The sequence below is a fragment of the Netta rufina genome (assembly GCF_964035555.1).
Source record: "Netta rufina genome assembly, chromosome: 1".
NCBI lineage: Eukaryota > Metazoa > Chordata > Aves > Anseriformes > Anatidae > Netta > Netta rufina.
This window is the reverse complement of record NC_140123.1, coordinates 162,845,823-162,869,873: the sequence shown is the minus strand read 5'-3', so window position 1 is coordinate 162,869,873 and position 24,051 is coordinate 162,845,823. Positions and strand designations below refer to the sequence as shown.

At 44.8% G+C, this 24,051-nt stretch overlaps 5 protein-coding genes across 5 annotated transcripts; 2 read left to right on the top strand and 3 right to left on the bottom strand.

The window, feature by feature from the left end:
• Positions 1-6,468: 6,468 nt before the first annotated feature.
• Positions 6,469-7,024, bottom strand: LOC311221932 (histone H2B 5). Its single transcript, XM_084305945.1, has one exon. It carries the CDS (start codon positions 6,865-6,867, stop codon positions 6,487-6,489), a length of 381 nt encoding a protein of 126 aa, XP_084162071.1. The 5' UTR covers positions 6,868-7,024; the 3' UTR covers positions 6,469-6,486.
• A 164-nt stretch (positions 7,025-7,188) lies between these two features.
• On the top strand, positions 7,189-7,942 carry LOC311218433 (histone H2A-IV). Its single transcript, XM_084301116.1, has one exon. It carries the CDS (start codon positions 7,208-7,210, stop codon positions 7,595-7,597), a length of 390 nt encoding a protein of 129 aa, XP_084157242.1. The 5' UTR covers positions 7,189-7,207; the 3' UTR covers positions 7,598-7,942.
• Positions 7,943-12,966: 5,024 nt separating this feature from the next.
• On the bottom strand, positions 12,967-15,934 carry LOC311217369 (histone H2B 1/2/3/4/6-like; the record flags this gene model as incomplete). The annotated part of the gene is made up of 1 exon (XM_084299369.1): positions 12,967-15,934. One exon carries the CDS (start codon positions 15,932-15,934, stop codon positions 15,416-15,418), a length of 519 nt encoding a protein of 172 aa, XP_084155495.1. The 3' UTR covers positions 12,967-15,415.
• A 198-nt stretch (positions 15,935-16,132) lies between these two features.
• On the top strand, positions 16,133-16,540 carry LOC311217377 (histone H2A-IV). The gene has a single exon (XM_084299383.1). It carries the CDS (start codon positions 16,142-16,144, stop codon positions 16,529-16,531), a length of 390 nt encoding a protein of 129 aa, XP_084155509.1. The 5' UTR covers positions 16,133-16,141; the 3' UTR covers positions 16,532-16,540.
• A 164-nt stretch (positions 16,541-16,704) lies between these two features.
• Positions 16,705-18,218, bottom strand: LOC311217359 (histone H1.01-like). The gene has a single exon (XM_084299357.1). It carries the CDS (start codon positions 18,194-18,196, stop codon positions 17,540-17,542), a length of 657 nt encoding a protein of 218 aa, XP_084155483.1. The 5' UTR covers positions 18,197-18,218; the 3' UTR covers positions 16,705-17,539.
• Positions 18,219-24,051: the final 5,833 nt, after the last annotated feature.

The following is a 24,051-nucleotide window of genomic DNA, read 5'->3' as shown; positions in this document are numbered from 1 at the left end:
CTAGGGGTCTCTAGGGGTCTCTCGTGCTGAAGGCTCATAGTCTTCCTCCCTCTTGTCCTCCTTTGTCCAACGTGGCTGTACGTCAGAGACTTGTGCAATATCCCCTGCAAGCTTTGTCTTTTAGTTGTTCTTCAGCTCTCCCCGTCTTCTTAATCTCCTGGCCAGATATCAGAGACTTGCATAGTGTCCCATGCAATAGTCATAATAGTTAGCAGTTATTCTGAAACCCCCAGATATCAGAGACCTGAAGAAAAAGCCTACAAATACATTTCCTTTCAAGCTCTCTATTGACATGAATTGCTAAAACATTCCTTTGCAAGATACAAGAACATGCAAGATATATTATGATATATAATTAAGATATATAATGCAAGATACATTAACCACTCTGTTTTTCTTAGACTTGTGGTTATACAAGGGTATGTAAGACAGAAGGTCACATTCATCATACCATGCGGCCCTAGCATTGTTCCATACTGACATGAATCAGATGAACATATCTCACATCTGCAAGAATAGGAAGTGAAAGCATTGTATATTTTCCAAGAAAAAATAGAATAAATGTGTAGTTTTTGCTAGATTCCAAGCTCCAAATTAAGGCATAATTTCAAGAATCAGTTCAGCTCAATCAGTCAATACAAAGTTTCATTTCAATGTGATATAAATACAAAATGAAATATGAAAATGAAATGAAAAAATACAATATGAAAATACTACTGTTTTGGATTACTTTATATGTGTATACCAATGATTTCTAAAAAAGTTTAATTTTACTGATAAGAAGTGCAGATTCAAGTAGAAAGTAGCCATTCATCATTTTTCTTTTCCATTTACCTTATTCCTTTAACAAGCTGGGAGTGTCACAGGAGACACAGCGTATGACATGTTTGGAAAATGTATTCAAGAGTTTGGAGACCTGTAGGATGCGTAGAATGGAAACTGTGTACCATTGATATTGAAATTGAATATTTGTAGTCATTCAGGCAAACATTCAGGATCTTTTTGGCAAATGTGAACATGTGAAAAATCACTTCACAATGGCACATTAACTTGACTGTTTCTTTCTTTGCTGCAGCACATGTCGCGTGTGTCATCCAACATCTCCCAGTGCTGCATGTTTGGACCACTGCTGTCTGTCCTGTCCATGGTGAAACAGCAGCTCCTTTCCACTTCAGCTTTATTCTGGAGAAGGAGGAGGCATTCTCCTAGGCTGTCCACTCCACAAACAGCCTCATTAAAATGCTGGTTTACCCAGCCAAGTCTTTATTTGCACTTCAAGGCTTTGAGAACAAAATATTAGTTTTGACTTCTAACCGGCACCTGCAGCAGTATGGGTATAGGTTTTGTCAGGGTGAAATAAGAAATGACAGGTGTGTAGCAGTACACCTTGTTGTAGAACTCTAAAGTCCTGTATGGTTTCCTACATCAGTAAGCAGTGTGGACAGACGTGGGGTGGTTGAGCTGCTTCCTAATTGCCTGGTGACTTGGCTCAGGAGAAAATCTTTGATCAGTTCTGGAAAGAAGTACTACACAGATGGGAAGAGTGCCACCAGCTGCAGTACTTCAGGAGGAGGAAGACATCTGCGCCACCCTTCCCCCTTGTAGCCTGTGGTATATGAGCAGCAGAGGACTGCAAGATCACAGAGGACTGAGTTGAGAACACAGATAAGATGCTGAAAAGTTGGTATTCGTGGCTCCTTCCCAGACTTTTTGAGGTTGGGAAAACTATGCATTTCAGGAGCTGGTAGTCCTTTCCTTCTTGGTGATACCCAGGGAATTATAGAGGTGTGAGGTTTTTTTTGGTGTTGTTTGTATTCCTCCTATAAGCTTTTCCATTTGGTTCCTCCAGCCCCTATCTGCTGTTTCCTCCTTCCCCCTCATAAATAAACAAACAAACAAACAAGTGTTATGGGCCTTGCAGAGCATTCTAGAAACTTCCCTGGCAAGATTTCTCTACATGCAGCCCAGTATTCACAGGATGAGCCTTGGTACCAGCAAAATCACTGGGATATTCCAATTTTTGGTGATGCTTTCCTAACATGGCTTATGGGCCCTTACCCTGGCTGCTTCACCTGTCAGTAGGACCTCTGCATAGGAATGTGTGGGTGACCAGAAGTAAGCACTTCCCTCTAGGATGCTGCCAACTATCTCCTGGGCATATGGGCACCTGAGGCAGGTGGTCAGTGCTGCTCAGCTTTGGTTCACAGGTTCCCTGGGGTTTTGGTCTCTCCTTAAACTATTCAACCACTTACATCACTGTGTCACCTCTGCCACTGTCCATCTCCTTTGTCCATTCTTTTCTTGCTGTAGATCTACCCCTGCGTGCTTGCCTGCACACAGACAACTGAGGCAGGATGGGGAGGGTGATACCTATTCTTTGTTCAGTTGGACAAAGGAATGATAAAAATATCTTCTCTGGTGCTTAATATCTGCTACAAGCTTCACCTGTCTAGGCCAACCACACTGACATTCAGCACATTTCTTGGCTGAGTTGCTATAGTTCAAAACCTCAATCCAGGGATACAAAGTAGGCACATTTGGTGAGGTAGGGAGGAGATAGATGTTACATATTTAATAATGTCAGGCTTTGCTTGTATACTGTAGAGAAGAAATGGTTCTTCTCCGGGAGGAGGAGTGCTGGTGTGTAACAGATTGCTGGAGACAAGAGAAACAAAGAGCAGGAGGCACCTTCGGATGGGTGAAGTGGATGAGAGGGAAAAGAGGTGAAAGAAAGAGAAAGCAAAGACAGAACAGACTGATGGGCAGCACTGTTGACACCTATGATACTTTGCAGTCAATATTCACTCAAACAGCTGTTGTGGTTTAACCCGGCCTGCAGCTGAACACCACACAGCCATTTGCTCACCCTCCCCCCTCCCTCTCTGGGATGGAGGAGAGAAACAGGAAAGTGAAGCCTGTGAGTTGAGATAAAGACAGTTTATTAAGACAGAAAAATAATACTAACAATAATAATAATAATAATAATTATAATAGTACTATTAATAATAATGTGTATGAAACAAGTGATGCACAATGCAATTGCTCACCACCCGCTGACCAATGCCCAGCCTAACCCCTCCACCCGGGCTATCCACCCCTATATATTGTTCAGCATGACACCCTATGGTATGGAAGACCCCTTTGGCTAGTTCGGGTCAGCTGCCCTGGGTCTGTCCCCTCCCAGTTCCTGCTGCACCCCTAGCCTGCCTGCTGGCAGGACAGAATGAGAAGCTGAAATGTCTTGGTGTAAGCACTGCTCTGCAACAACTAAAACATCTGTGTGTTATCAGCACTCTTCTCATCCTAATCCAAAACATAGCACCCTAACAGCTGTTAGGAAGAAAATTAACTCTGTCACAACTGAAACCAGGACAACAGCAATCCTGAATTGGGTCATTCCAAGTAGGAAATTGGTCATCTTTACACAAATCAAAGGGAGCCTACCGTGACATTAATCCAGCAGCAGGTATCTTGAGAATCCAAGAAATTCTGGCATAAATTGCCTTAAAGTATGGCAAATGGAAAGGAGGAAAAAGGACATAGAAAAAGGAAGTATGGTTTCCTTGTGGGAATAGAATCCTGTCAAATGCAGAAGCATAAGCAGAACTGGAGTAAAATCTTCCTCTATGCAGTTAACATGATATACAAAGCCTTTTTGTTCTGTACTGCTGGATAAGGGTCGGATTTTCCATCCCATGGAACCAGAACCCAAAATTCTTCCAAATGTCATTCTGTGCTCAGGGAATCCACTCTTTGGTAAAACTGGAAAGCACACAAAAGGCCAGGGGAAGCACAGGCTGGTTGTGTGTCTCTGCGTGCTGTTCCTGTGGGAAAGACAGTGTTTCAAGAGAACAAAAGGGTGCTAAAACCGCTTCTTTAAAATGTGCAGATTTCTTCTTTGTCTTAAGTAAATTCCCATTTCCTTTGACATCAGGTTGGTAGACCCATGCCTGAGGAATGATTTCAGCTTCCTCTTTCTCAGCTCTCCATCTAATTTAGAACAATGTGTCTAGTAAGGCATCTAACAAAACTTGGTGACTAATGTTTTTGTTTTCTTATGCTTGTGACTGCCTGGTGAACTCCCAGAAGAAAACTGGTTTATGCTGCCTGGGATTTACTTAGTGAACCTTCTGGTGCTGATTCCAGCTGTTTTTTCCATCTCTTTCCATGACATTTAACTTTCTCTCCCAGAAAATATGTAATACGCACCTGTGTCTATTAGGGAGAATATTTTGCAGGCAATAAATGGCAGAGAGATGATAATTGTTTGTCTGCAAAATCCAATAACAGGGTTTGAATTTAGAATCTCTTCATCTAATAAATAATAATAAATGAGAGTTTCTAAGGGTACGGGTCATATGCAAATCAAAGTGTTAAGCTATTTGGTAAAGTACTTGCTAATATCAGTGATGGTAGTCATAGTTCTGAGGAAAGGAGGAACTTTCACACTTCATCTCATGCCAGGATGTTCCTACAGTTGTTAACTATTCGACTGTGCTGGGCCCATATTAATTTGTTTTTGTGTGGCTAATGATAGCACAGAAAATTAGTGAATAATAACTCTCATGTGGAGCTCTTAATTAGGCAAAGGGTGGGTTTCCTGCATAATCTGTGCAAATGAGAATGTGTTACAGATGGATGGGAGGTAGGAAGACTCCTGAAATACTTGCCCCTAGTGTGGGTTGAGTGAAGGATTTTGGCTGATGAAGGGCATGGTGCTGGGTTGTCCTGAGTGCTGCCTGTGCATATTATCCTGTTCCACACAGGGTGAGGGGCCACTCCTTGCTGGGAGCTCTGCTAGAGCCTCCCTTCCTATGTGGAGATCCCTCCTGCTGGGCTGTCCGTGTGTGGAGCTTGGAGCTGCAGGTGTAGCTACCATGTGAAGCAATAGAGTGAGTATGCAGGCCTAAAACTCAAGGGAACTGAGGAGGAAACAGCTGGGGAAAATGGGAAGGAGAGGGAGCAGTGGGGACTAGTGCTGTGCAAGCAGGTCAGTGCCCTGCTGTGACTCAGTCCTGAACCTGATTGCTGCAGGCTGTCCTCTCCGAGTCTTCATTTGTGGCTATTTGCTGTGAGGGACGGGCTCAGTAATCCAATAAGAAAGCGGTGAATGATGCTGTATGTGAGGTGGACACCACAGCACTCTGTGTCTTGACACAGCAGAAGGAAGACCTGATGTCCTTGCCCAAGTGTGCCAGGGTCCCAGCACGGAAGTCTTATCACAGTGATCTTTGAGGCTGCTGCATCCCAATTTTCATCCGGAAAACAACTGTACACCCCCTTAACGGTAACATCCGCGGGTAACAAATACCCTAACATCTCTGGCCACGGGCTAGGGCCCTCCCACCTGTTTTTTCTCATCAGAGTGATGCAGACCCCGGTGGTGGCAACCACCGCCATTCCGGCCAATGGGGAGCAACACCGCATGGGCTCAAATTGCCTCGTTAGGCAATTAACCACCTCAGTTTGGATTTAACCTCCCGGCTCCACGCATCATGGGCCGGGGACTCTCCCCGAGTGGCACCTGTGCCAGCCGAACTGGCCGAGCACACTGTGTCCGAGGGCGCCAAGGCCACCAAGTACACCAGCTCAGGTACATCACTTCCATATCGATCCTTTGTGACTCCCGTGGCTCTTTTCAGAGCCACCCACTTTTTCATTTGAAAGGCTTTGTCAGTACTCTCTGTCCTGTAAACCTAGCTTGCATTATTTATTTTGAGACCAACTTAAGTGTATTTTTTCATTCTGTTGCAGATTTCCCACTGAAGATGAGATGTGTTATTTGACCTTATAAAACATACGGTGCCTAGAAAACCCGTGAAAGCCCGTCAGGGGGCAGTAGAGACTAGGACAACACAAAAAGTAACACAGATCTCACCCATCTGAATATTCCACGCTAAAATAATTCATGGTCTTGCATTAGAAACCTTAGAATAAAGAAATATTATGAAATACCTAATAATAACCTCTAACGTATGTTTTAAGTATAAGATAAATGTTCTCTTTGTGGATTTGTTAAATATACGAAAGGATGTAAGTATATTTGATTATGTACACTACTGCAAAAGTAAAGCCGATGATACAGGAGCAAGAACAAAGGACTGAGCATAGACATGACTTTCCCTTTCTGCCCTTGCACACAGCAGGGATGCTCATTGAGCAGTGCCACACATGTGTAAGAATTGCCACAAGTAACTAACAGTGTAGCCCAGAAGAGTGCAGTAAAGGGTGGTGGTAAAGAAGCTACTGAAATCAAGTTATGATTATAGCATAGAAAGCACTAAGTTTGTGTGCATTAAACAGTGTCAGGACCAGGAGATAAAACACAGGTATAACACAAGGACTATTAAGTCATCCATGCTGAAGATGTATTTAAGATCGGAGAATGTATCCTTAGTAATATTTAATGGTAATTAAAGCCCTTTCAGTGAAAAGGTGGGTGGCTCTTAAAAGAGCCTTTGGGTTAAAAACAGGATCCGCGGCGCTCTACTTGGAGCTGGTGTACTTGGTGACCGCCTTGGTGCCCTCGGACACGGCGTGCTTGGCCAGCTCGCCGGGCAGCAGCAGCCGCACGGCCGTCTGGATCTCCCGCGACGTGATGGTCGAGCGCTTGTTGTAGTGCGCCAGGCGCGACGCCTCGCCAGCGATGCGCTCGAAGATGTCGTTGACGAAGGAGTTCATGATGCCCATGGCCTTGGACGAGATGCCCGTGTCGGGGTGCACCTGCTTCAGCACCTTGTACACGTAGATCGAGTAGCTCTCCTTACGGCTCTTGCGCCTTTTCTTGTCGCCCTTCTTCTGCGTCTTGGTGACGGCTTTCTTGGAGCCCTTCTTGGGGGCGGGCGCAGACTTGGCCGGCTCGGGCATGGCGATCACCGTCTCACAGCAAACAGCACCGCTTCCGCTTCTCCTCGCAGCAGCGCAGTGCCGCACCCGCCCGCCGCAGCCGCTCTTATAGGGGCGCGATGCAGAGCAGCGGCTCCACCGCTCCGCGCCGCCATTGGCTGGAAGTTTGGCTTTGTGTCGTCACCGAACGCCAGACTTCGGCATTGGACGCCTTTGGATCCTCACTGCCATTGGCTGCCGGCGTTCTGCCGCCCTCGCAGCCAATCAGCGCTGCCGCCCGCGGTCCGCCCGAGCCGAATATAAGGCGGCGGGGGCGGCCCCGGGCAGGTCGCTGCGTGCGGTGTTTGCTGGAGTCGCTGCGATGTCCGGGCGCGGGAAGCAGGGCGGGAAGGCGCGGGCCAAGGCCAAGTCGCGCTCGTCGCGGGCCGGGCTGCAGTTCCCCGTGGGCCGCGTGCACCGGCTGCTGCGCAAGGGCAACTACGCGGAGCGGGTGGGCGCCGGCGCCCCGGTGTACCTGGCGGCCGTGCTGGAGTACCTGACGGCCGAGATCCTGGAGCTGGCGGGCAACGCGGCCCGCGACAACAAGAAGACGCGCATCATCCCCCGCCACCTGCAGCTGGCCATCCGCAACGACGAGGAGCTCAACAAGCTGCTGGGCAAGGTCACCATCGCGCAGGGCGGGGTGCTGCCCAACATCCAGGCCGTGCTGCTGCCCAAGAAGACCGACAGCCACAAGGCCAAGGCCAAGTGAACATATTTATGATACATTTGGAAACATCTACAAAAGGCTCTTTTCAGAGCCACCCACAAAATTCACAAAGAGTTGAGTCATGCTTTGTAGTTCTGATTTTTCTAATGAATGCTGATGCAAATGTGTAAATTGTTTCTTGTTAGTGTTTCTCCTTCCTCTACCTGTCTGGGTGGTAATAGTTACTTTTGTGACTTTTTTTATGTTGGGTGGGGTGGGAGAACAGATCTTTCATGGTGTTTTGTTTGTTTTTGATGTATGTCTCACCAAATGTACTCGGTGTTGCTGTAAAGTCTCATTAGAGCTGCAACTACAGGGTAATACATAAAATCGATGCATTATTCTGTATTGTTTTTCCTCTGATTTACCTGTCAAAGGGAGGGCTGAGTCGTTCAGCCTGGGTGCTGCATGAGCTCTACTATGGCTGTGGTATTTCCACCCATCTGGCACCAGGGTCCCACAGCCTTGGATGGCTGCGTGTGCCAGGGGTAGGGAGCCTCATGGGCAACGCGTTTTCAAGCGGAGGAGGAAAGGAAAACAAAATAATAATAACAAAATAAAAACATATCAAACAATAGCATGCAGTCCTGGTGCCTCCACTGAACTAGCTTTTTCCCAGGGGGAAGGGTTATAATTCCCTGCCTCGGGCCCCTTGGTGCTTTCCCTTTTATCGGCTCATTAACGCTGTTACGTGGGCGAGTGCCCGTAGCTTGACGGAGCTGGCCGGGGCGGTGAAGGCTGCGGCCGCTCCGCTGTCCCCGCCACTTTCGGTTTCGGTTTTCCACTGCTCCCGGCCCGATGCGCTGCTTCTTGCCCAGAACGCGCGGGGAGCTCCAAGCTCCCGGCCGGCTTCGGGAGCGGTGTGGTGGTTTTACCGTGCTAGGCAGCTAAACACCACAACCGCTCTCTCACTCCTCCTCCTTAGATGAGGAGGGGAAGAAATAAAGTAAAGAACTCACGGGTTGAGATAAGGATAATTTAATTAAAGGGAAAAATAATAACTATTATTATTAAGGAAGGATTATTAACTAAACGATTTAACTAAAGAGGAAAAAAGGTAAAGGGGAATAGGGAGGGGGAAAGGGAAAAAAGGAAGAAATAAATAAATAAATAAATAAATAAATAAATAAAGGCTATGTGGAAGTGCAGAGGAAAGAAATTAGTCTCTACTTTCCACAAATGAGCAATGCTTGACCACGTCCTTGAAGCAGGGGCCTCAACGCACGTAGCTGGTGTTCAGGAAGAGGACTGATGTTTTCACAATGAGAGCCCACCCCTCCCTTCTTCCTCCTGTTTCCACATTTTATTGCTGAGTGTGACATCATATGGTATGGAATATCCATTTGGTTGGTTTAGGTCATCTGCCCTGGTGATGTTTCTTTTCTCACTTTTTTGCCCACCCCCTAGGAGGGTTAGAGAGTCCCGATGCTGTGCCAGCACTGCTCAGCAGCAGACACAACACTGGTGTGATAACACTGCTGTTCTAGCTACAAGTGCAGAACACAGCACTGTATGGGCTGCTACAGGAAAACTTAATATCCTAGCCAGACCCAGTACAAGCGGCTCGAAGAAAGGCTGTCGAGCTTCCAGCGGGATGTGATGCGCTTTTACGGCCGCTTCAGTGTTTTCTGTTGTGTTGCTCTGTTTGGCTCCGTCGTCTCTCTCTGGCTTCAGCGAGGCTCCTCGGATTTCCCTTCCTCTGCCCCCGGTACTTCCCAAGATAGATGTGGACTAATGTATCTATACATCTGGTGTTTATTGAGTTTAGTTTTCCTTAAATCGACTCGGGAATAAATTTTCCCAGTCCGGGGGAGGAAAGTCTTCACTCCCCATCCGTTTGTTCCACACTGTGAAACTGTCTTTGTATCAGCCACTGAGGATTGCAGCAGAAATGCAGGAGGGGCCCTTTGAACCCCCCAGGGTACACGTGGATCATCCCGATGTTGTGTGAGAGAATCTTAATTCTAGCTCCTAGACCATAGAGACTTTCAGAATAACAACCTTTGGGATTTTTTTTACCTTATAAATGAGTACTCTGGGATCAAAAGTTCAAATGCAAAGGTATGGAAGATACTATATTATTCTTGTAAATGTCCCTCGTAGTTCCCTGTTGCATAATTATTTTTTGCATTATATAGCTGTAGTTTCCAATCATATGTTCGGAAAAAAAAGCCTAAAAAATAGTAAATAAGCCTGTAGGGCTGTGTGAGGTCTGAACTGTGAAGGGTGGCAGGCCTCAAATGCATTTTGTACAGCCAGACACTTCTGTGGAGATGCTTCATAAAAGTGAGCTTCCAGAACTGGGTAAGTGGATGGATTTATTTTTATTTTTTTTTTTTTTTTGAAAACGTTTCTTATAAGGTGTGGGAATAGAAATGTTGTTTTTGCAGAGTTACATTGTTTAGAGGAAAGGAATGTGGTATTGAGATATGCTTACAGTGATAAGAAAGCTTAGCAGGCGACCTTGTAAAATGCAAACAACCAGACTCAGAGCAAATAGGTGAAAATCACGGTGTCAAGTCAAGTCAGATAAGTGAAAAAACATTACTTTAAACAGTAAAAATGTCAAAAGAAATTTGAAATTTAACAGGCTGGCAACTGAAGGTCATGCATTGTCTCTGAAGCATCAGATAGATTGTAAACCTGGATTACCCACGCAGTGGGGAAACAGGGGAGGGTCCTGTCATCAAAAAGTATATAAACTTTGTTTTGGAACTAGTAGGCGCGCTCCTGCTTGTGGGGGCCCGCCATTGCAATCGCGAATAAATTACTACTTCACTGAGATCCTCGCCTGAGCCTGTTATTGGCTACGGAGTGTTTCTCACGAAGGTGATCATGAACACTCAGCGCCTCGCCTAAAGGGCCCGGAGAAATTATCGATCGCTTCCTTACCGTCACTTTGGTTATTGAAAAGGCAAAAAGGAGGAGGAAAGATCGAGGAGGATCGAATGCCTGCCACCAGGAGTCACGGAGGACTCAGCACCCCGGGCGAGCCGGGACTGCGGGCGGCCTGGCCCCGCTCCGGGGCCGTGAGGACCGATCCGGCCCCGGAGCGGAGGGGGCTGGCGGCCGCCAGGGACGAGCCTGAGGAGCCAGCAAGGCACGGGGAGGACAAGCGGGGAGGGACTCGGGGCCCAAGCCTCCGAAAAGCCCAGGGTTGCAAGAGACGCCTGGGAAGGATAAGAAAAGGGTCGGGGAGTTCAGCTAAAGGCAAAGAAAAAGTGTAAATAACCCCCTGTTGTTCTGAAGCTTCCTGATGTCCACTGTTCCTTAAGCCCTGAACCATTTCCTCCTGAGACATCCGTTCTGTCATGCAAATGTTCCCAAGTGGAAAATAATGCGAAATTAAAGAGCTGTTGAAGACTCTTCTGTCTTCATGGTGTTGTCAGAAGGGTTAATTGTTCTGATTGTTTTTATCAGCATTTTAGACCACTTCAATGTCTGATTTTTATCCATATCAATAAATATTGATATGTAATTAACGGTATTGATATGTTATTGACGGTTGCTATTATAAACGTGCAGTACAACACACGCCGTTTTTCCATGGGGTTTTGTGACATTTAAGTAGCTGTATAAGACTAAAACTGCTCTAGCTTAGGTAACTGGTCTGCTCTTTTCTCCAAGACCTAAATGTGCATTACAACCATGTGACCAGCTCTGTTCTTCCATGGGCTTTGTATCAGTGATTTCAAACAGCAGACTTTACGAGTTTCTCCGTACAGGGAGTGAAACAGATTTGAATACATTGTCTGAGCTTCTTGAGCCAGCTCGGCTGTGTCCAGGCAGCCTTTATTTGCCTGCGGTGCTGTGAGACTGGTCTTGTGCAGAGCACAGCAAGAGCTGTTCTATCCAAGGAACTATTCTGATGTGTAGAAAGACTGGGGATATCTCATTCCTATGGTAATGATCTCTTTTCTGTGAGGAATGATTATTATTATTTTTTTTTAATAGTCTTTCTGTGATACAAGGTTATAAGGAAAAACAACAACAACAACAACAAAAAAACACTGGCATCGCCGTGGTTGCTACTTGCTGCAAAAGGAAAAGTGAATGCACACAAGAGAAGTATGCATTTCTTCATGTCTCTGATGCTGCACAATGGTAGTGCACATGTTTGTGTTTGTCAAAAATAAACAGAATTAACTTTTTGGTTAAAGTTCAACGTCATTTTTTACAAGGAATATTTTTGAAACCTCTCTGATGGAAGCAGGAGGAGGGGTCATGAAGTACAAGTAATTTGCATCCACAAAATTATAGCAATAGTAATAAAGAGTAATAGTAATAAAAACGATAATGCAACAGATGACTTCCAGAGGTTGTTTTGAACCTATGTAGGCCTCTGTTTCTGTGACCCCTGTTGCCAAGGACAGAGCTGCTCTGCTCTTTATGTTTCTTCTCTCCTTGTGTGTATGTGAACAAGAGGCATTCCCAGATGTATTCCTCTCTACTTCCAGGCATTTTATGCAGTGAGATTTGTGTCATGTCTTGAGCTGCCCTGTGTTTAGATACAGCACAACCTAGAGATCACATTTTTGGTGCTGAGGACTCCATATTTTCATTTAAAATCTGAACTAATCATATTTTCATTATTGATCAAAAGCATTAAATCAAAGTATAAATAAGTCCAAATATTTTTCAATTCCTCCTGCTAATAATTTCTCTCTTAATGCTAGTTATTTTGAAATATACTCTTTCTTCATAAAACTGGAAAATAAAGACTCTGAGAAAGTGGCTAGACTAAAATATCAATACTTGTCACTATTTTTAATAATAAATAGTCTCTGGCCACTAGGACAAACAACTTGATAAGTAGGTGAGCAAATATTAACTTACTCAAAAACAAACAAACAAACAAAAAACATAAAGTAGTATAAAATTGTTATATCAGGCATGTGTTTTGTTCTGGTTTTGGATCAGGTTTATGACATCAATCATTTTATTTATCATTTCTGAAATTTATTCCAATTTTTTTATTGCCCCATTAAGTAATCAGAGAAGCATAGTTATTCGAGGTGGTTTATTTACTTTTAGGAAAAAAAAAAAAAGTATATTTTTATTTCATTTTGCTTAACCCATAATGTTTGATAAATATACAATTTACTGAGGGTACACTGATCTAGAGAAGGTATGTATTTCCCAAAATGCTACAAACTCTACTAGTCTATTGAAAAGAAAAAAAAAAAAAAAAGACAATGGAATTTTTTGACTGTTTAGATTGTTCTCTTTACAGATCACTGTGGCTGATAATGCACTACAGGCATACATAACAGCATAACTCTGACCATTTCATATAGAAGGTACTAATTAAAAAAAAAAAAAAAAGTATTTTTACAACGTTTGTATAAACAAAAATAAATATACCCTGTATTTCTGTTGCTGCGAATAGAGAGATGTTTTGAAGACAGGCACAGACAGTAGAAAAAATACAGTATAAATGACCTGTTTAAAGATCACGGTTTATAGCAATTCCTAGGATGATGTATTTGAAGATTATGCCACACTACAGTTCCTGGGCAATATAATCTGAGAAAAATGTCTCATACAAGACAAAGAAAATTACTTTGAACTGAATAGTAAATATTAAATGACATGAAAGATATATGAATGCACTATCATGTGATTTTATATTCACACTATTGTCTTGATTAATTTTCACTGTTCATACTCCTGTGGAATTAAATCATTATGTTTGCTATTCTTGCCTAGCCTAAATCCTACTGCTACTGCTGGTGGTAAAAAAACAAGTACACATTTTCCACAGTAGTTGGGTTTTGTCTCAGTGACTTGGGTCTCAGCACTGGGATACAATTTCTGAAAGAAAGAACAGTTTCTGGATTACAAATAGATCTGAGGATGCATGTGTGCAGATTGAAATGCTTCGTTCACATTATAGCCCAATAATGTTTCTGAGGTTTAACTATTGTACTAAGATTGGAAGAAGAAATCATAAACAATAGTTTATCTGGAGACAAATTCCAGGATTCTAGCAAGAACTGCACATACTGAAACAGTTTTATTGCATATACTGAACAGTCTTAAAATAGAGTAAACAGAGAGAATGATCACACAAAATTTATGTGAAACCTACATAGATAAAGCAGCCAGCATACAAAAACAGGAAAAGTTGTAATAATGCTTGTGGATTCCCGACTTAGTGGGACAAAATGCACCACTGGGCTCCTGTGGTAGGTGCAGTTTAAACTAAGCTTTTTATTTATTTATTTAAGGACAACAGAAATGAATTTGACTTTTACATAACTGATTACTAAGAATAATAGTTTCTGCCAAATTGTTCCAATGATCATCACCACTGTCAAACTATGAGCGCTTTTAGATTCTTTCTAAATTCCCTCTCTAGCCACCCACGTATTCCGTTACATAAGAACCTAGAGACTGGAACACAACATTCATCTTTTTAAGTACTGGATGCATAGAGAGGCACAGAAAATTAAAACTATTAAATTAAAACTAGTTTATACTACGGCGCTTGAGAGCAGATCTCCAGACACAGTTTGAAACTGCAGAACAGGGAGTGTGGAGGGCTCCTACCATCAGATGTCCAAAATCCAATCCAAGATGTCCCCCATCAGCCTTCAAGCTGAAATTAATTCCTGTACATTAGTAACCAATGTAACAGACTTAGTGCCTGCCTCTGTACCAGCACTACCAGACAACAGTCAGTCAGTACCAGAAAGCTTGACTTTGGGGTTAGGCAGTCCTCGTATGGGGCCAAGTGTGTTGATGAGGCCACAAGTTAACATTTGGAATTAAGGATTATTCAGATCCATTTGGGGAAGAGGATTATTATGGCTCAGATCTGCATTTGCAGAAATGTCTAATTACCCAAGAATGTATATGATGGGGAAAATCAGAAAAACAGTGATTTGGGGAATGAAAGACTTCAGGGCTACTCAGTAACTACAATAAGCTCATGATACACAGTGCCTAGTTTTGAAGTTCTTAATCATTTCAATATAACTGAGATATAAATGTAGGAAACCTGAAGTACATATGAAATAATATTCATGTTCATTTGGCATTTGTAAGGGGAATATTCTCTCCTAAAGAAGATGTAGGGAGAAGCCGTGCAAACTACTGCAAAATTCACACGTACAGAAGAAAACTGCTGAAGGTAAGTAACTTTTAGAAAAAAACTTGTGTTTTATTAACCATTATATGCTTTTTTAGACGTGGAAGCTGGTAGCTAGTAACAGCGATTAACAGCTTATCAAGAAAAAAATTGTTATTATTTAAGTTTTTACATTACAGTGCACTGTGGTCACCTGCTTTAGTTCAACTCTGAAAATATATAAGGACCGAGGCACCCTCAAGCGGTAGACATCGTTACAGCAGCTACAACACCGTACGCAGTTTCCATAAAGCAAATTGAATTCTCTCTCAAGACCTAATAATCTACGCAAACGTTTTCCTTAAATTTGCAGCAGACACATGAAAACTGTAGGAAAACTGAAACAGGACATTGATCAGGATGCATTGTACAATAAATACGTAATTTTAAAAACAAAAGTGAAAAAGTAAACAGTTGAGTTTCACCTAGAAAAAAAAAATTATTTCCATCACAATAAAGACATTACTGGCACATACTTAGTTTTCATTTTCTGATACACAGAATTGGCTACGAATTTTTTTACTATAATTAGTTTTAACTGTAATTCCAGATGACTCTCACATTAAATAACATCTTGAATCGTCCTCCCCCCCCCCTTATGTGACTATGCAGCCCTTTTATTGAAAAGGTGGGTGGCTCTTAAAAGAGCCTTTGGGTTGAGCAGGTCTGGCACAGGCTGCGGAGGCAGCTTACTTGGAGCTGGTGTACTTGGTGACCGCCTTGGTGCCCTCGGACACGGCGTGCTTGGCCAGCTCGCCGGGCAGCAGCAGCCGCACGGCCGTCTGGATCTCCCGCGACGTGATGGTCGAGCGCTTGTTGTAGTGCGCCAGACGCGATGCCTCGCCGGCGATGCGCTCGAAGATGTCGTTGACGAAGGAGTTCATGATGCCCATGGCCTTGGACGAGATGCCCGTGTCGGGGTGCACCTGCTTCAGCACCTTGTACACGTAGATCGAGTAGCTCTCCTTGCGGCTCTTCTTGCGCTTCTTGTCGCCCTTCTTCTGCGTCTTGGTGACGGCTTTCTTGGAGCCCTTCTTGGGGGCGGGCGCAGACTTGGCCGGCTCAGGCATTGCTCGCGGCGGGACTGTCTCAGAGAGCGACTTCCACTCAGCTGACAACAGGAAGACGAACGTGGGGGAAGCGCCCGCGGGCCATTTATTTATAGCTCCCCTATGCAAATGAGCAGCATTCCTTTTGCCTCCTCTCATTGGTCAGTACGCGACCGCGCGTCATCCCTCCTCTACAGCCGTCTTTTATTGGTCCGAACTGGATTCGGCCCCTCATTGGCTGCCCGGCGAAGCCCGACGTGCCAGCCTATCAGCGCGGGGGCTCCGGCCATAGCGGGGGTATAGCCGAGCGCCGCCGGCTGCGCGCTGCGTTCCCCTGCTGGGTGCTGTGCGGACCGGGTCGCTGCCATGTCCGGGCGCGGGAAGCAGGGCGGGAAGGCGCGGGCCAAGGCCAAGTCGCGCTCGTCGCGGGCCGGGCTGCAGTTCCCCGTGGGCCGCGTGCACCGGCTGCTGCGCAAGGGCAACTACGCGGAGCGGGTGGGCGCCGGCGCCCCGGTGTACCTGGCGGCCGTGCTGGAGTACCTGACGGCCGAGATCCTGGAGCTGGCGGGCAACGCGGCCCGCGACAACAAGAAGACGCGCATCATCCCCCGCCACCTGCAGCTGGCCATCCGCAACGACGAGGAGCTCAACAAGCTGCTGGGCAAGGTCACCATCGCGCAGGGCGGGGTGCTGCCCAACATCCAGGCTGTGCTGCTGCCCAAGAAGACTGACAGCCACAAGGCCAAGGCCAAGTGAATGCAACAGGAAGGCTGCGCGTTGTCACACCTCGAGATGATAATTAAAAGGCTCTTTTCAGAGCCACCCACAAAATCATAGAAGAGCTCAGGAATCCGTAATACACTTATGCAGTTGCATGAACTACTCAAGCCGTGCTGTGTTGGTTTTTTTTTCATATGTTTATTATCGGTATTTTTGTTTGGGCCATAGTAGCAACGCTTTCCATGTTTTTGTTAACAAAGTCGTGCCATAATGTTCTCCCGAAACAAACTCCTCCAGGGACGAGACAGAATACGTTTAGTTCTCAAACCGCAGAAAGCGAGAACAACCCATTTCGGTGTTAAGTCCCGCCTCCGTCCCCCTTCCGCGTTTTCCTTCCTTACGGGCGGCAGCAGCCGCCGCACCAGCCGCGATCTTCTCCGGGGAAGCGCGCGGGGAGGGGGAAGGGGGCAGCGGGCTGGGCTCGGCGCTGGCCAATCCTTGGTCAGGGCGGGCTTTTCCAATACCTAAAGCTTCTTTTCTTTCTCAAAGAGGACAAAAGGAATTGGAGAGCTCAGGGCTGTTTTCGGGGCGGTAAGAAAAGCCTCCCCTCCTCCCCCCGTAGTACACAAAGCATTTAAAGAGGCACCTTAAGAAATAATACAATACATTAGACATGGCTCAGTAGTAGCGTGCCTGGCAAATCCATTACTTTTGTTACAAAATATATACTTAAAAAAAGTTACATCCGATTTTTATCAAATCATTATAAAACATTTCGTCGTGGCAGTCAAACCAATTACTCGGCAAAAGATGCAAAAGTCTACACTTCCCTAAAGCCGCCGCGCTATACCGTGCTCGTTAGGGTTCGCTTCAGAAATCGCAGGGGAAAAAGACAATTGACCTCTGACGACTTACGAATTTCTGGATCCTTGCTGCAGGTGACTGACGACCTCGGTGCCTCAGCTCCTTTAGGGAAAGTGTGGGTGGCTCTTAAAAGAGCCGTTGGATAACAAAATATGTACAGCAGGACTCTTCGAGGATAATTTACTTCTTCTTGGGCGCTGCCTTCTTTGCCTTGGCTGCTTTCGGCTTGGCTGCCTTGGGCTTGGCAGCTTTGGGCTTCACCGCCTTTGCCTTAGCCGGGCTCTTTGCTGCCTTCTTGGGGCGGCCAGCCTTGGCGGTCTTCTTGGGGCTCTTGGCTGCTTTCTTGGTGGCGGCGGCTGCCGGCTTCTTGGCTTTCTTGGGGCTCTTCTTCACCGCCGCCTTCTTGGGCTTCTTGGCGGCGCTGGCAGGCTTCTTGGCCGCCGGCTTCTTGGGCTTGGCCGCGGCCGCCCGCTTCTTGGGCGCCTTCTCCTTCACCTCGCCGGGCTTCTTGCTGAGGCGGAAGGAGCCGGAGGCGCCGGTGCCCTTGGTCTGCACCAGGGTGCCCTTGCCGACGAGGCTCTTGAGCCCCAGCTTGATGCGGCTGTTGTTCTTCTCCACGTCGTAGCCGCCGGCGGCCAGCGCCTTCTTGAGCGCGGCGAGGGAGAGCCCCTTGCGCTCCTTGGAGGCGGCCACGGCCTTGGTGATCAGCTCGGTGACGCTGGGGCCCGCGGGCTTGCGCGCCTTGGAGCCGCCCGCCGCCTTCTTCGGCTTCTTGCCGGCGGCCTTGGCGCTGGGCGCGGGCGCATCGGGAGCGGCGGCGGGAGCGGTCTCGGACATCGCGGCGGCGTCCTCTGCGGAGCAGGCGAACACAATTGGGCTGGCGCGGGTCAGATGCTCGTATTTTTAGAGAGGAGCCGCGCGGTGATTGGTGCGTTGCAGAGCCCGCCCCGCTGCACGGCCGGGGAGCCCTTCGGTGTGCTCGATTTGTGTTTCTTTGGACTAACAAAAGTGTATTTTCCTCGGAATTTCTGCCACCAAATCGCCCCATCTCCCCGGGGAGGGAGGAGAAGACCAGGTACTTGCGTTCGGGAGAGTTTCCAGCCGCGGACACGCGTCCTGAGATAAAGGAGAAGCCAGAAATCCCGTGTGCTGCTGCTGGAGAGACCTCTGAAGAGAGAAACTTTTGTTTTTCATTGCAAATTAAAAATTTCCTTTCGACATAAATGTCACGGCAACGGCTATATCTGATTCTTTAGAGGGTTTTCTTGTGGTCTAAACCGAAATCTGCCGATTTAAAGCTATTTTGACTGTTTAAATTGATTTTGAAGAGGAGGAAGTAACACAGACTCCTCTTTCAGCTCTGAATATGGATTAAGAACCGGTTCCTTTGACCATGTGTTTTACCTCCTAAAACGCTAAAGTCTATTGAAATAGTGTCTCATACTACCTCCTATTGCACTTATTATACAGCCATAAGCAATTTGTTAATGTTTGGAAATCTATGAACATGTAGTTGTTTTATTTTGTCTTCTTGGAATTTCACTAGAAGGGAGGCAAAGTTACCCTGCTGCCTTGTGCTTTTTTTCCTTTGTTTGTTTTCCATATGAATTTCTGTACTAATTATTAAGTGGATCAAGATTATTTTTTTTCACATTGCATTTCTATTTCAAGTAACTCAATACCCTACATTACAAAACAGCAGCATTCTAACAGAAAGCAATCTCCTAAACTTCTGGTTATTTTTATTGATATTACTTTTGTGTCTCTAGTAATTTAAGATGTGGAGGACCTAACGTAGCAGTTATGTAGTTAGGTTCTTACTGCCCAGAAAGCATTATCTTGTTGTGTATTTTTTGTAATAGATGGAAAATTTAAAACCACATTACTTTTTTTTTTTTTTTCTGTGCCTCTCAGACAGTGTATTGAAACAAAGGTTTCAACAAAGCCAATGCTGAATCTTCTCACCGTTCAAAAAAGAAAAAAGAAAAAAAAGCCCACCTAATTCTTTCTTAGGCATTTTACAGTCATAGAAATGAGGAACTGCTTTCCTGACAAGAACTTATTGTGATAACCTGGGTTTCAATTAGGGGAGTGGTAGGCCATAGTTCACTCCTAAAGAACCAGGAAGAATTCAATCAATATTGATATCTGGTTGAAGATCATGTAATCTGCTGAAAACAGGATGGAGTTCTGGAATAATACTACTGAATCTGTACCTTTTTATAAAGAAGCATATTATCCATTGCCTTTTAATAGTTATTTAAGAATCACACAAATATTACACTTAAACCTAGCTTTCTCATTTTCTTTGATATCACCAGATATAGCACAGATGTAAACACAATTTATGCAGATATTGGCAACCAAAATTTCAAATTGTATAAATGCTTAACTTTAGATAAGTGTAATTCTATTTCCACTTTTTTTTTTTTTTTCATTTACAGCTGCTGCTTTGTCAACACTAAATATGAATACAACATGAAAACGTTAGTTTTCTGTTAAATTGGGTTTCACTGATTACAAAACCAAACACTATAAAGAGAAGCAATGCAACCTGCATCCTAGAAGACAAAACTATAAGGAAAAAGATTGCAGGAAAAGTGCACTTGAGCTCTGTAATGTTACAAGAGGAAGGTGATAGAAGGAGGTATCTCATTGGAGCTTTCTGGATCTTGTTTGTAAAAATTATGCAGCACAAGAGAAGGATATGAGAATGAAATATATCGGAGTGAATGTGGATATTGAAGACATACCTCCATCAGTTACCAAAATTGCAGTAAAATAAGATTTTTTGTTAGCTCATTTTCTACACGTGCTCATAAACCAACGAATGAGATGTTCCAGTGACTTGATTACATAGGGCAACATCTAGCAGGGCTTGGAGATGGCATTTAACAGCTGCCAAGAGACTTCACGGCACATAAGACAGAAGAAAGGTGTAGATCATGTATGACATGCCTGCAGCATGAAAACTGTTCCTGCCCAATCTTGTTATTCTGAACTCATATGCATTAACTTCAGTAGGCTTCACTGAAGGAGATTTAAATACTGCACCCCTCAGTTGTGGCTTCACAAGGTGTTGATTTGTGTTTATTGGGGGCTGAAACCGAAGTGGCTAAGATGGTCACTGTCCCAATTGTCTGCCTAGCCTTTCTCCCAGCACTTGCTACCCTCTCCCTTTCCCAGAAGGGCCAGCTAATAATATGGGTAGGAGCTTCTGATCTACAACAGTTACAGCTTGCCACTTTAAAATAAACTGAAGTAACTTCATAAATTTCATGACATGGGGATAACACTAGTTTCTGCTCTTTCTTTTCTAGTGGCTCTCCGGCAAAGGTGGAAAATAACTTCAGCAACACAGAACTGTGTTTGTAGCATATCATCTCTACTTGAAAGAAATACATGCAGGACCAATATTGTGGAAAGTTATAATGCATTTGGGAGTTTGAAAAAGAGTTTGCTCCACAGTCAGAACAGATAGGTAAGAAGGAACGGAGAAATGTAATCAGGCAAATAAAAAAGGTGATGAAGGATTCTAAAGGAAACAGGAATCACAGTTTAATCTCTAGGTGAGCAAGTGAGAAAAAGGAAAAAAAAAAATCTTATTTTATGCATGTTAGGCATTTTAGGCATATTTTGTTATAGAAAGACCTCAATAGGCCCCTACCTAAACTCTTGCCTGCAGTTTGGTTTTCCCAATAAGGAGAGTGGAGGGAGGTAGACTTCCTCATTCATTAAAAAAGGAAGAGAATGACATAAGGATCTCCAGAGATGACTTTAGAGAGATCATCACTGTAATATCTGCTACATCTGAATGACTTCAATTCTTCTCACTTTGTGGGCAGCCCAGCAGGCCACACTACATCACAAACCTGTACATGATTGCAATCTGAGCACTACAAGTCACTTCCCTTCAGATGTCCAGTTCTGTCCAACTTTTGCATTTTTCTATTAAGACCTCTTGGTGTAAGCAAGGAGACACAAACCACAGCCAAGAGATGGTGCAGCACGTGAGAACTATCAAACATTCCCATCTCCAGTTTAGGACCTGCCAGTACTTGTTCCTCAGAATATGATCTCTGGGTTATATTTACATATGTGTGCATTAGTGCAGGGTAACATGGCAGTTGTTCTCAAGGAATTTGGTTAGGAGGCATTAGCATGAGAGCTAGCCATGCAAACATGGTTCATGGGCTACTCCACCAGCTGTGGAAGAGTCCTGTGATGGATCTTTCTTAGACAGCTGGAGAAAGTACAGTGGGTATGTCCAAGCAGCACAGTCCCTTCCTTTCCTCCAAGCAACAGTTTCCAGAGATTTCAGTGAGGGTCTTTATGCTGTGTGCTGCACTCCTGTGTACATGTTCCTCAGGAATGAGGTGTAAATACTCCCTGCAACCGTGATTACACTCATATTACAACGTTACACCCATGTCTTACTTACCCTCAGTGACTTCATCTTTATCCGAGTTACAAATGTAATAACTCTTGTGATCCAACCAGCCAGCACAGTTTAACAGCTTTTTAACCCTTTGCTATGCAATTTCAAAGTAGTACCTACCAAATTACAAACTCATTGCAGTTCTTCAAGTCTTTGCCTACATAACACCAGTGTTGCTTTTGCTGCTGATGCTGAGGAAGACTCCCAGGTGTAATGAAGCCATGCAGGGCTTTTTAAGCCAGCATAGGGCCAAGCATCTGTAGTGGGCAGGACAAGTAGGGTAGGGCAGTGGGTGACTGTCTCTGTAGACTCAGCTTTCTGGAATGCTGCACACTCCTCCCTGTACTCTTGGTTAAGGGATGGGGCACTCATTGAGGCCTCCCTGCATTGACATTGCTATGCCGTGTCATTTTGGAACTGAAAACCTAGTCTTTAACCTGGATATGGCAATAGTCAGAGGAACAGGGAAGGATGCCCTTCTTGGTGGGCATTCCCCTTGGTCCGTAGGGGAAGGGAAAATAAGCAACAAAAATTTGGAGGCCAAAACCTTCCCCCGGAGCAAGGGGGAAAAAAGATGCACTTTGCTCTGTACCACACAGGAACCTCTACTGTTGACCAGGTTAAAATATTTTTACTTTTCTCACACATCGGCAGAGAAAAGGTCCTCGTTGTCAGTCAGCTATCAAAGAACAGTATTATTCATGTCTTAAAGAACTCTGGTCTTCCAAAACTAAAGTAAGGCATTTGACAGATGAACTTCTGGACCACCCTGACATGCTTTGAATGTAGTCATCAGCCATAGATCAAGAATGTCAGGCCCTGAGACAAGCTGTCTGTGATATGTAAGCAACAAGAACAGAAGCTCAACCATCCATTGCTACACAAAGAACTCCTTTCCACCCGAATTGCTGGTGCTTTTCTTTTACCCTCATTTAATAACAGTGAATGTCATTAAGAAAGTGTGCTACCACATTGTCCTTTCAGAGTAGTGTCTCCATCAGCACGGAGGTCTGACTTCTCAGACCAGTGAGCAGCCCACACAGAGCAATGCTGAGCAGCCTGCTCTTACTCCCCACAACCCCTTGGCAATTCTTCACCTTTTCTGCTCTCCACCCTTTCCTACGTGTGTGCCTGTACGCCCTGTGAATACTGCTAAGAGCAGCACTGGTGCTTGCAGGGAACAATATGATCAATCTACATGCTCCCCTACCTCCAGTTAGAGCTCTGTTTGACATTTCTCAGGGAACAAAGTGACTTTGGGTTGGTACATGCATACAGAGAAGGTCTGCAGTCCACCCTGATGGATAACACCCCAGGTGCTGATGAGACAAGATGCAAGGTAGATTTGGGTTGCAACCCAACAACCACCTTTTTTTTTTTTTTTTTTTTTTTTTTTTTTGTCACACAAGCAGTGACAGTGGTACCCAAATACCATGTAGGCTTGGCACACACCATCACTGAGAGCCAAAGTGTTTTGTCATACAGCTTGTGAAGTTGCTTTTGCTAAGGGATGCTGCCTTGCCAGTTTTACTGAGCTGTGGGGGTGAAACAGGTCTTTGCTCCAGATAGGGCTGTTTGTGCCATCGTTCTAGAGCAGGAGTATCACAAGGCAGCATTAGGTTGGCAGTGACATAGGCTTGCTGTCTTCCTTTAGAAAACAGAAAAAAAAAAAGGTTTTGAAGAGGTATTAAATGCTGTGCTTTAGCTTATGTTTTTTATAGCACATGCTTCACAGCTGTGAAAGCTAAACGCTGGTGCCACAGAGGCACTGTCCCTGGTTAGGAGGTCACCCAGACTGCCAGAGACACTGCTAGGGCTGGCTGGTGCCCCTATTTCCCTACAATAAACAAGTGAGGGCCGTCACTCAGCACTCCTGCTATCAGACAGCTAGGAAGTCAGGAATTTGGCTTCACAGGCTGCTGAGTGAGATATGTGTGTACAGGATGGGCACATTCAAGAAGTCCCAGCACTTTATTTTTTCATGTATTTTGCCTGCAACCTGCCATGTGTATGCTAGTCTGAGGAAGCAGTTAAGTAGTTAAGTGTATTAAAGTCTAAACCTTGGCCTTCCTGATACAGTTTTTTTGTTTGTTTGTTTTGTTTCTTACATGCTGAAAATGTAGTGAATCTTTTGTTGATTTGTACATGAAATAAAGAGCAGAATAATAAGCTTAACTAGTGTGTTGTTTGAATTTAGAAGTCTGTAACACCTTCCATTTAACTATAAGGTTTAAAGACCAGGAAACAAAGCCAG